The sequence below is a fragment of the Odocoileus virginianus genome, unplaced genomic scaffold, assembly GCF_023699985.2.
Source record: "Odocoileus virginianus isolate 20LAN1187 ecotype Illinois unplaced genomic scaffold, Ovbor_1.2 Unplaced_Contig_27, whole genome shotgun sequence".
NCBI lineage: Eukaryota > Metazoa > Chordata > Mammalia > Artiodactyla > Cervidae > Odocoileus > Odocoileus virginianus.
Window position 1 is genome coordinate 783,002 of NW_027224344.1, and position 12,314 is coordinate 795,315.

The following is a 12,314-nucleotide window of genomic DNA, read 5'->3' on the forward strand; positions in this document are numbered from 1 at the left end:
GCTTCCCAGCGGCGCTTGGGCCCCGCCCCGCGCGCCAGCAACCGGCCTCCTGCAGCATGGGGGTGCGGATCCGAGCGAGCGTGGCGCCGCGGGCAGGTCTCGGCACGCGGCCCTTGGAGGCCGCTTGAAGGAGGCGCACGGAGCTCGCGGTGGAGCCCGCGATTCGAGGTCGGCGCGGGGCTGGGCTTCCGGGACCCCGGGTCTATCCGCCGGCCCGCGGAGCAGGTTGCGCGCAGCGCTCTTGTGCTTCCGTTCGCTGCTGTTCCGGCTCTGCGAGCCGTGGCCCCCACGCAGGTTAGTCAGTGCATGAGATACTCTGCTCCGGGTCACGGACGGCAGCTACTACTCTTTGAGTGTTGGGCCACACAGAACGATGTTGTATATGCGCTTTTTATGCAAATACTTACTCTGTAATTTAAGGAACTGTTCTTGACCAAAAGTCACGTAATGTGGGTCATCAGCTGCTGGATTATCAGCGCATTTTACTTCCCGCCTGGCTCAGGCTCCTCGGTGTCCGAGGGGGTGGCAGTCACTGTGCCCTCCAGAAAGTGATGCATTTTCCGCTTTAGTAATAGTTGACGAAAGATTATTCAGCCATAAAACACACGTTTGTGTTTTATTTCAGGTAAAGGCGCTCTGATTTGGGGAAGCACAAGTCAACCTTTAAACAAGTCTCATTCTTTAAAAGGTGAGAAAATGAAAAAAAAAAAAAAGAAGTGAGAAAATGACTCAGTGATATTCCCCTAAATCCAACTTCTGGAGACTTTTCCTTTTTTAAAATATAAAAGTAGTGAATTTAACTCAGAAAGAAAGCCTTTGTTATAGGATATTCTTAACTTATAGGGTCCTCTGTGTGCATGTGTTTGTCTTCTTTTTAAAAAAAATTGTGGCAAAATCTCCATCAGTTCAGTTCAGTTGCTCAGTTGTGTCCGACTCTTTGCGACCCCATGGACTGCAGCATGCCAGGCCTCCCTGTCCATCACCAACTCCCGGAGCTTACTCAAACTCATGAATTGAGTCAGAGATGCCATCTAATCTCATCCTCTGTGGTCCCCTTCTCCTCCTGCCTTCAATCTTTCCCAGCATCAGTGTCTTTTCAAGTGAGTTGGTTCTTTGCATCAGGTAGCTGAAGTACTGGAGTTTCAGCGTCAGCATCAGTCCTTCCAATAAATATTCAGGGCTGATATCCTTTAGGATGGACTGGTTGGATCTCCTTGCAGTCCAGGGACTTTCAAGAGTCTTCTCCAACACCACAGTTCAAAGGCATCAATTTCTTTGGCGCTCAGCTTTCTTTATAGTCCAACTCTCACATCCATATATGACTACTGGAAAAACCATAGCTTTGACTAGATGGACCTTTTTGGCAAAGTAATGTCTCTGCTTTTTAATATACTGTCTAGGTTGGTCATAACTTTTCTTCTAAGGAGCAAATGTCTTTTAATTTCACAGCTGCAGTCACCATCTGCAGTGATTTTGGAGCCCCCCAAAATAAAGTCTCTCACTGTTTCCACTGTTTCCCCATCTATTTGCCATGAAGTGATGAGACCAGATGCCATGATCTTAGTTTTCTGAATGTTGAGTTTTAAGCCAACTTTTTCACTCTCCTCTTTCACTTTCATCAAGAGGCTTTTTAGTTCTTCGCTTTCTGCCATAAGGGTGGTATCATCTGCATATCTGAGGTTATTGATATTTCTCTTGGCAATCTTTTTTTTCTTCTCTTGGCAATCTTGATTCCAGCTTGTGCTTCATCCAGTCCAGCATTTCTCATGATGTACTCTGCATATAAATAAGGGTGACAATATACAGCCTTGAAATACTCATTTCTCGATTTGGAACCAGTCCATTGTTCCATGTCCAGTTCTAACTGTTGCTTCTTGGCCTGTGTACAGATTTCTTAGGAGGCAGGTCAAGTGCTCTGGTATCTCCTAAGTTTTACCATTTTTAAGTGTACAGTTCAGTGGCTTTCAGTATGTTCACATTGTTCTGCAACCATCACCTCCATCCATTTCCAGAGCTTTTTCCTCTTCCCAGATAGAAACTCCACATCCACTAGGTAATAACTCTCCGTCTTCCCCATCCCATGCCCTGGCATCCACTGTCCCACTTCTGTATCTATGGGACTGACTGCTGTAGGGCCCTCATGTACCTGGCCCTCATGTAGCATTTGTTGTTTGTGACTGGCTTATTTCTCTCAGCATACTATCCTCAGGGCTCATCCATGTTATGGTCTGGGTCAGAATTTTTTTCCTTTTTTAAGGGCTGAATGATACTCCATTAATAATTAGAAGTTTATGCAACATTTTGTTTATCCATGATTCATCTGTCAGTGGACCCTTGGGTAGCTTCCACATTTTGGCTCTTGTGAACTGTGCTACTATGAACATGGGGTAAAAATATCTGAGTCTCTGCTTTCAGGACATTTGGGTGTGTTAGGAATTATTACTTAATAGATGTGGAGTTTCCATCTGGAAATGGATGGAGGTGATGTTTGCAGGACAATGTGAATATACTGAAAGCCACTGTGTACCCAGAAGTGTGTTTGCTGAATCATATGGTAGTTCTACTTGTAACTTTTTTGGGGAGCCACCATACTGTTTTCCATGGTAGTGGGAGCCTGTATGGCAGCCTGTATGGCTCTCCTGCTGGGTTAAATTTGATTAGCTTAGTAAAACTGACAAATTGAACATGGAGACAGAAAGCAGTAACATTTTATTAATTTTGCCTTTTGAGCCCAAACCTGCTAACGCAAGGAAACCTAATATAGACAGAATTATTCATCATTTATCACGAGAAGGCAACACAGAATATACATACATATATATATATGTATATATATATGTATATATATAAAAACCTCCCTCTTCCTCATTTTACAGACTGGTGATACAGATGGATAAGCACGTCTTTTCCACATGTTTTCCAAGTAGACAGGAAGGGTCAGTGGCATCTGGGCCCAGGCAGCTCTGAGGAGGGACCAGATATCCCCACCACCCAGGTTAGTCTAGAAAAGGACACATTTTCTCTGCATTTGCCTCTGAGCGCCTGGACGTGAAGGGGACGGTAGTACTTGGTGGTTAAGGCAGTGTATGTGTTACAGAAGGGGGACCCCTCCCAGGCCTGAGGGTGGGCTCTTGTCTTAACACTCAGAAGTGAATTGTCTGAGGAGACAATAAGAGTCAGGCTCACACCCTGAGGTTGTGATAAAAGCTGATGAAGCAGATACTGACGAAGGGTCACCTGGTGGGAGGACAGTGGAGTCAGGGAACCCAGGAGACCTGCTCCGCCGTTTGCTCCCAGTCTCAGGGTTTATGGTGATGGGTTAGTTTTCTGGGTCATCACTGTATAGTCATCTTGTTTGGCCCGTGTCAGGTCCAATTCCTGATGCTGAGGGCATCTCAGACAAGGCTTATCCCAGCTCGAGGACTTCTGGGAGGTTGGTGGGATGTATTATGGGTTGGCATCTTCTCCCTCCTTTTGGCCCCTCCCAAATTCTTTCTTATCCTTATTGGGACCTCCTGTTGTGAGATAATTCATACAGGCGGTCAGTGTCCTGCCTGGCCAGGCAGGCGGCTTCAGTTATTGGTTCCTAAACCTCTGTGGGGATCTTAGATCATTGGTTTTGTTACGGTTGAGATAAAATATGAGGCTTACTTTCAGTGAGTCAAGGATCTGGGGCTTCGGGTGTGAAACGTGAGAAGCACTACGCAGTGAGTGGTGGAGAAGTGGGTTCAGCCCTGTGGCCATGGCTCCTAGGCCCTCCGGTCACTGGCCTTCTTTCCCTGGACCCGCTGGTTCCTCTTACCAAGCTGGAGGGACTCTCTCAGGGTGTAAGCCTGACTCTTATCTCATTCTGATAAGCCTGCCTCTTGGGAATGAGATGAAATTCACAGTTGATGGCAAGATGAGGAAAACCTCAAAATAAAATTTTTCTCTGCCCATTTGGGCCTCCTCCCCCCTTTCGTGCATGCTCTGCACATGCACTGACCAGCTCTCCTGAGAGAGGGGCTTCCTTCTTCTTCCTGTAGGTGACCTGGTGACCCTCCACCCACCAGTTGTATGTACAGGTCTGCATTGTGTAAACTGTCAATGAAACATTTGATGCATGACCCCTTGCTCAGAAGCAAAAGGCCGAATCCCAGGCTGGCTCGAGTAAAATTCTCCCATTTCTTTCTTGGATGAACTGTTGGTTAATTTTCCCATCAACAATAAAAAGACTTTTTTTTTTTAAAAGCACTTTTGTGAACATTCTGTCAGTGTCCAAAGCAGCAGTGGGGGGTGGGTGCTGTGACCCTGTGAGACCCAGGGGTTCGGGGACTCACTGAGGACCCCAAGCGGAGCTGCAGTCAGTTCTCACAGGTCAGTGCAGCTCTCTCTGTGTGGTGGAGGGTGAAGCATGAAGAGGAGCCAGGGCCGCTCGGTCTTGCTCTTTCTAGCACTGCTGGCCTCAGGGCAGCGACTGGTCATCCATGGCGGCAGTTTTCCTTCCAGCTGGGCAAGGAGGTGGTGAGGCTGACTGTAGGCTCCATGAGAGCAGGGAGCTGTCAGAAGCAGCTATGGTGGGAGTGATGTCCGGGCCCCTAGTGTGGGTCTTGGAGTCGAGCCCAGCCCTGTTCCCCTACCCCATCAGCCCTGGAAACACTGCCTTCACTTTAGAAGCTGAAGAGGGTGAGCTGTGGCTATGACGTTGAAGACAGTGAGGGGAACTCGACTTTGATGGAAGGTACAGTGGGTTTTGGAAAGAGGAAGAGCCGTTTCCAAGATTTGAGGAAAAGGAATTCTTTTGGAAGGATTCAGTGTCAGAAGTTGTCAAATACAGTTTCACTCTTATGGGGAGTTTTGTGTATTTTTCAGTGATCACACACTACCAGGTTCACGTGGCCTTAGGGTGTTCTTGAGAAGACATGTCTCAGTACCAGCAGGCTGGCCTGCTGCCCCTCATTCCTTCTTTTCTCCCTCCTTCCCTCTAGGTCCTCTGGCTGAAGGGCTCTTTATGGAGGAAAGAACACAGGAGCCTGGGGAAGGGCAAGGCCCTGGGCCCTTATCTAAGCTGACAGCTGTGGGCGGTACCCAGTGGCAAACCCTGTGTCCTCCTGCTCCTGTCCCCCCCACTCCTGTGTCCCCCCCCTCCTGTGTCCCACCCCACTCTTGTGTCCACTGCCCAGCTAAGCAGCTGCTGGGGTGTCTCCCCTCTGTACTCTGAGGTCTCCGTCCCTACCACGACTGCCAGGAGCAGGGTTCCATGACGGAGCAGTGGGCGTGGAGGAGCCACTCAACTTGTCTTTCAGGCTTCCTCGCTGGGAAGCCAGGAAGCACAGCACAGAGGCCGCAGGGATGGGTTCCCTCCCTCCCAGTCCCTCCCAGTGGGACATCAGGTCCTCGCAAGTTTCAGCTGCTGCTGGGCCTTAGCTTTCAGGATTGTAGGATAGTCTAGGCCTTTTGAGAGAAGATGGGCAGTGAGAACAGATGCCTTTCATTTATTTTTTCTTTGTCCTGTTTTTTTAAAAAATTAATTTATTTTTTAATTGAAGGATAATTGCTTTATAGAATTTTGTTGTTTTCTGTCAAACCTCAGCATGAATCAGCCATAGGTATACATATATCCCCTCCCTTTTGAACCTCCCTCCCATCTCCCTCCCCATCCCACCCCTCTAGGTTGATACAGAGCCCCTGTTTGAGTTTCCTGAGATGTACAGCAAATTCCTGTTGGCTGCCCTGTTTGTTTTTAGGTGAGGTTGTGCAGTTTTCCGGAGAAGGCAATGACCCACTCCAGTATTCTTGCCTGGAAAATCCCATGGACGGAGGAGCCTAGTAGGCTACAGTCCATGGGGTCGCTAAGAGTTGGACATGACTGAGTGACTTCACTTTCACTTTTCACTTTCATGCATTGGAGAAGGAAATGGCAACCCACTCCAGTATTCTTGCCTAGAGAATCCCAGGGACAGAGGAGCCTGGTGGGCTGCTGTCTATGGGGTTGCACAGAGTCGGACACGACTGAAGCGACTTAGCAGCAGTGCAGTTTTCTGTGTCTTGGTGGTTGTGTATTATGAGCACTGCTGTGGAGCAAGCTGGGCTTTTACTGGTGCAAGAGGACCGTTCTGCAAGCTGGACTTAGTGGAGATTGTTTTAGGCTCTAAAACAATGTGTCCTGGTCCCCTTGGTGTCGACCATATGCAGGTTGCTAGATCATCCTGGAAAATCGCTTACCCAGAAAGGGTTTTCTGCATTTATTGGCTCAGTTAGGACCCATGGTCAGCTTCTCCACAGCCCAGCCCATCTGCCCCTCCAGGTTTCTGGGGCGTCTCCCATGTCTGAGCTCTCTGTGGCCCCCAGGTCACCACGTACAGGATCCTCGTCTTGACCATCAGTGTAGGACCCTTCCATGGAGGACCGGCTCTCAGAGCCCCCTTCAAGCCCCCCTTGTGTTGACCTTCACTTCAGATGTGTCAGAAGTGGATGCAAAGCTCATCTACAATGAAGGTGAATCTGAATGTTTGAAAGGCTCCTGAAGAGAAACCACTGCACATAAATGTTTCATGAAGGAGGGTCATCCAGAGCATAAGGTTGATATGCAGGTGAAAAATCATGTTTGTGGACACGTATGTAATCCTCACACAGAATTCATGGCTGTGGCTCTGTCCAACCCCGACTCTGAGCCAGCAAGGGGGCACCTCGCCTGTGAACATCCACTTCTTTTGTGGAAAACCTGTGTAGAGAAGTGGTGAATTCACACCAAAGGCAACACACTATAGGGGGCTACATACAGCCTGTTGATTTTTGTGGAGGTGGGTGGTGGGGAATCCTGAAATTGGCACTTACTTGTTAATTGTTGACTTTTCCTGTTTTTTTCTCTGACTTTAATAAACACCCTTCCATCAAACGACTTCTGAAGGTGAAAGTGTTAGTTGTGCAGTCCTGTCTGACTCTCTGAACTTGTGGACTGTAGCCCGCCAGGGTCCTCTGTCCATGGGATTCTCTAGGCAAGAATACTAGAGTGGGTTGCCATTCCCTTCTCCAGGGGATCTTCCCAACCCAGGGAAGGAACCCAGGTCTCTTGCATTGTAGGTGGAGTCTTTACTGTCTGAGCCACCAGGGAAACCAAGTGACATTAAAATAGTGATAAAACTGTCATCTTGTTGGGAGAACCATTCTAGTAGCCCCTCTGGCCCTTGCAGATGTAGAGACCTCGTACGGAGCCATGACAGCTTGTCCTTGTGAAAGTATAGGACAGTGGGTCTGGGAAGGTGACAGGCTCTGGAAGTCACTGGTTCTTAGTGGCGGTGCCTGACGGTGGCTCCTCAAGGGAGACACATAACCTGGTCCTTCCCTTCCTTGCAGATACACAGTGGAGACGCGGACACCACTGCACCCGGCCAGAAGCCTGGCTCCCTCGTGGAAAGTCTCTGGCTGCCAGCATCCCTGGGCAGGGATATGGCCTCAAGCCGGCTAGGGGCCAGGGGGCAGTGCCTCCGTTTGCTGAAGACGAGGGGCTTCTTGCTGCTGAAGCTCTTGGCCGCTGTCTTGGCCGTGCTTCTCTTCTGTGAATTTCTGATCTACTACCTCGTCATCTTCCGGTGCAGCTGGCCCGAGCTGAAAACCCCTGAAGGTGCCGGCGCCCTTGGGGCCCCCAAGGCCCCTGAGCCTGTGCTCAGGGCCATGTTCTTGGCTGACACCCACCTGCTCGGGGCCGTGAGAGGCCACTGGCTGGACAAATTACGGAGGTAACTTGGGCCGAATTCAGAGTTTTTTGCAGGTCTGTAGGCCTCTTCTCACAGGTGGGGTCTCACGGTCCCCCATCTATTTCTGTCTCCACCACCTCAAGTGCTTGTGGGCACTGGGTCACTTCCACCCTTTGACCTTTGTGGGTGACGCCACCAGAGGGTTGATGGGGGCACCTCCTGCCCCGGTGGCCCTGTCTCCGACCCCTTCTTGTCATCCTGGCTGCACTTGTGCCTCCCCAAACAGGCCTTACTCCTGGGGTGGGTGGAGTGTCCTGGGGCGCTGGGATATCCCAGGGTGGGGGTGGGGGAGGCCGGACAGTTGATGGCAGGGCTACTGTGTTTCCTCTCAGAGCTTTAAACCCTGGGAGGTGTGAGGTAGGCAAGAGCTGGGACACACCCACCCCTCCTTTCCTCTCGGCATCCAGGGAGTGGCAGATGGAGCGAGCCTTCCAGACAGCACTGTGGCTACTGCAGCCGGAAATCGTCTTCATCCTGGGGGATGTCTTCGATGAGGGGAAGTGGAGCTCGCCCGAGGTGGGCATGCGACCCTGCATCTGAGGCTGCACTGAGGTCCAGGGAGCCCAGGGTGTGCGGAGTCCTGGCGCTGGGCGCGGGGGCTGCAGTGTCCGAAGTCATAGGCTCCGTGTCCCCGCCGGTCCTGGGTCCTGTTTGTCTGTGTAGGAGACGTCTGTGAAGGTTGGCAGATGCTTCCCATGACCCTCTCGGAAGGGAAGGTCCGCAGGAGGGAAGCATCTGGGTTGTCCCCAGAGTTCAGGATGCCCGCTGAAGTGTGGTTTGACTTAACACTTATGAGGCTGTGCTGCCTATGAGGTCATGGCCTTTTTCTGAGGGAGGTGGGGGGTGTTGCTGGTGGGAGATCCCTCTGCCCTCAGGTGAGACTAGGGCTCTTCTCACGTTTGCTGGCAGAACTCTTGGCATACTGTATTCTTGGGATTAATGGGGGAAAGAAAAGCACCATTCTTGCTGCTTAGTTAAAAATGATCAGTCACTGATGGTTTGAAAAGTGAAAGTGAAAGTCGCTCAGTTGTGTCCGATTCTTTTTTTGTGTGTGTGTGTCCGATTCTTTGTGACCCTATGGACTATACAGTCCATGAAATTCTCCAGGCTGAAATACTGGAGTGTGTAGTCTTTCCCTTCTCCAGGGGATCTTCCCAACCCAGGGATTGAACCCAGGTCTCTGACATTGCAGGCACATTCTTTACCAACTGGCTATCAGGGAAGCCTGATGGTTTTGGAAGATATTTTAAAAAATTAACTGAAATTTGCTGGGACACTTCAAATGCTGTACAAACAAAGTCCTGGTTCAGATCAGATGGGAACCCCTGTTCATGGGGTTGCAATGTTGGTTGTTTTTCTTCCGTCACTAAGTTGTGTCCGACTTTCTGCGACTGATGGACTGCAGCACATCAGGCTTCCCTGTCCTTCACCATCTCCTGGAGTTTGCTCAAACTCATGTCCATTGAGTCGGTGATGCCATCTAACCATCTCATCCTATGTTGCCCCCTTCTCCTTCTGCCCTGAGTCATTGGTTTCATCTAGTCTGGAACTAATTGTGAAACCATGGAAACACTGTGTGTAAAAAGCAACTGGTTGTAGAGTGAGCTTGGATATAAATGCTGCTTTAGAAAATTAAGGGGAACATGTTATATTTTTCTAATTTTATGTTTTTCTAACTTTAAGTATTATTTGTTAAAGTCTTTGTAAAGTACTGAAGGAATCTGTCCAGTTTATTTCTCTAGGTTGGGCCACATTTAAGACTTTCGGACAAAGTTGACTATTGTTCAGCTAGGTATCATCCAGCCTAGAGTGTTTGTCCAGCTTGTTTTTAGGCTTAATAAAAATAAGGACTGAAACATCATCTCAGGCTTTAACAGTAAAGTCAGAAAAGCCTGGAGAGACCTTTTGGCTTCCTTCTTTCCCCCACATCTTGTCGGTCCCCACTGCGCCCCCCACCAGCCTCAGGGAGCGTAACCCTGAGGGAGGCACTGGCCCTCATTCCTGGGGGGCTCACCCTGAGCTTGATGTTTCTGTATCCATTTTTAGGACATGTCCCAATCTGAGGGGATCCTCAGCCTGGGGTCTGTGCGTGGCTGTCAGGAGACATTGAGGTAGCGGGGGTGTGAAGAGGATGGTTTGGGGAGATAAACTGTTTCATTCAACCTTGGCACCAGGTTAAATGGTTAGGTTCGTCTTGGGAAAAGAATGGTAGGAATTATGCACATTGGCTTTATGGTTGCCTGATCCTGGCAGGAAGCGACCTTCCCATCCTCACAACCTGGCAGGGTGGTCCCCCGGGCTGAACTGTGCACTTTTCTCTGCAGGCCTGGGCGGACGATGTGGGGCGATTCTGGAAGGTGTTCCGACACCCGCCTCATGTGCAGCTATGGGCCGTGGCTGGCAACCATGACATCGGCTTCCACTACCAGTGAGTGGTCAGCGGAGGCGCCTTCCCCCTGCCCAGCCCAGGGGGGCCTTGCCTGTGGGGTGAGGTGCTGAGGGCTCCTGCACATCACTCACCAGTCCCACCACTGAGCTGTGTGTGCCCCAGAGTGGTTCTCGCTTGAACTTAATGTTCTGTGACCCGTTTTCTTTGGGAATCAGAAAACAAGACGATTTGGGCTTTAATAGCTGATGTTTACATGGCGCCGGCCTGTTGGGAGCACAGTGCTTTTGTACATTCAGTCTCTTTGTTTACCTGTTATTTTTACTGCTTTACCCACTCTACAAGTGAGGGAGCTGGAGCTCTAGGGATAAACTCAATCACCCTGGGCCCCAGATTCTGGACTCCAGGCCCCTGGCTGGACAGTGGTGGCAGCACCCTGCTTACCCAGGGTGAGTGGGAGCTCAGAACAACGTGCTGGTTGGGCCTTCAGGTCCTGGATGTTATTTTTCCTGTGTTCTTGTTAATTCTGAGGATGTTTTAAGAATGACTTGTCCTGAAAAATATTTCTTTTCACAATTGAATGTAGGATGGACACATACAGAATAAAACGCTTTGAGAAAGTTTTCAGCCCTGAAAGGCTATTTTCTTGGAAAGGAATTAAGTGAGTATTATCTGTGAATTCTTAACGAAGACCCCTAGAATGTGACTTAAGAAAGTCTGGTCGTCTTCCAGATCATGGGGTTAATCGACTCCTGACCTCTGAATTCTTTAAACGCCAGGCACCTCTTTGTGGCCAGTGGACATGTGTGCAGGACACGATGGCACATTTAACGGGTCTGTGACGATGTCCCTGAGGGAGGAGGCACCAGGGCACCTCAGCTGACCTGCTGTCATCTGGGTTTGGGCTCCTTGGCCCAGTTAGCTTTGCCAGTCCCCCTCCCCGCCTCCCCCCCACCACCACCCCGCCTGGTCTTAGGCTCTGCTCTGATGTCTTATTCCACATTACCCCCACAGGGAGCCAGGGCTGTGGTGGCTGTCATTTTCCCACCTTACATCCAAGGCCCAGGGACACAAGGTCAGGTGCTGAGTGTAGTGGTCACCTGGGGCCTCTTACTAGTTCAGGGTGGAAAAGCCTTTCCCGTCTTGGATTCGACTCCCAGAAATGCTGTCTTGTCCTCTTAGCATCGTCTGCAGCTGCAGGCACAGTGCAGCAGGACTGGGATGTCTTCTCTGTGGGGTGCAGCTTCTGGGTCCCAGAGCACAGGTGCCCGCAGACAGCGCCAGTGCCCATGGTTTGACCTCCTGCCTCTCTGCAGTTTTGTGATGGTCAACAGCGTCGCGCTGGAAGGGGACGGCTGTGACATTTGCTCCAGGGCAGAGGCTGAGCTCCTGGAAATCTCTCATTGGCTGAACTGCTCCCGGGAGGTAGGACACCCCCCAACCCCTGCCCCACTCTGGGGGCACGGCCATCCCTGCTTCCCCCTCCCTCCCACCGTCCAGTGTCCAGTGAGTGAAGAGCCTGGGCTCTGACCTGCAGGAGCATCGCCCCCGCGGGTGCAGAGACAGACAGCGGCTGCCGGCCTCAGCCCCCATCCTGCTACAGGTGAGGGGTCCCCACCTGGTGGCCTACAAGTGTATGGGGGAAGCGCTGGGTCTCACGGTCCCCTGACCCCTCTCTGGTCTGGACAGCACTTTCCGCTTTACCGGAGAAACGATGCCAACTGCTCTGGGGAGGATGCAGCGCCCCCCGACGAGAAGTACACCCTCTTCAAGGAGCGCTATGACGTGCTGTCCCAGGAGGTCTCGCAGAAGGTGAGCGGGGACGTAGGGATGCAGGGATGTAGGGTGGGGCAGGTGGCACCTACACAGGCATTTCGTCCTCTTCCCCTGTGGGAAACCCACACCTGTTCCTAAGATCTGGGTGATGATAGTCTAGTCTCAGCCCTTGTTTATTCTGTTTCCCACCAATATGTATCTAGGACAGTGAATGAGACTCAAGAGTAAAGTCTTTAAGACTTAATCAGAATGTCCTTCCTAAATATATTACACACTAATATTTGTATACTGTATGGTGTATGTAATATATAAAACAAAATATACATTTGTGAAATGGATTTATTAAAATATTTATAAAAAAGAAAATTTAATTAAAACCATGCAATCTAGGATGGAAAAATAGATTCTCCCTGAGA

The 12,314-nt window shown here is 50.3% G+C and overlaps 1 protein-coding gene across 8 annotated transcripts in view; it reads left to right on the forward strand.

The window, feature by feature from the left end:
- The window catches only part of MPPE1 (metallophosphoesterase 1), a 25,362-nt gene continuing 13,048 nt past the window's right edge, over positions 1–12,314 (forward strand). For 4 of the 8 annotated variants that reach the window (XR_011486573.1, XM_070464528.1, XM_070464530.1 and 1 more), the window contains exons 1-9: positions 1–294; positions 626–688; positions 7,336–7,718; positions 8,144–8,252; positions 10,061–10,164; positions 10,709–10,783; positions 11,439–11,547; positions 11,660–11,725; positions 11,812–11,934. Coding sequence is in view for 7 of the 8 variants with exons in the window: in XM_070464528.1 (XP_070320629.1) it covers positions 7,429–7,718; positions 8,144–8,252; positions 10,061–10,164; positions 10,709–10,783; positions 11,439–11,547; positions 11,660–11,725; positions 11,812–11,934 (876 nt within the window). In the remaining variant the exon portion in view is untranslated. Of the gene's footprint in view, positions 295–625; positions 689–2,876; positions 2,996–7,335; positions 7,719–8,143; positions 8,253–10,060; positions 10,165–10,708; positions 10,784–11,438; positions 11,548–11,659; positions 11,726–11,811; positions 11,935–12,314 lie in introns of all 8 variants that reach the window. The other 4 variants (XM_070464525.1, XM_070464524.1, XM_070464527.1 and 1 more) reach the window with 4 other exon arrangements.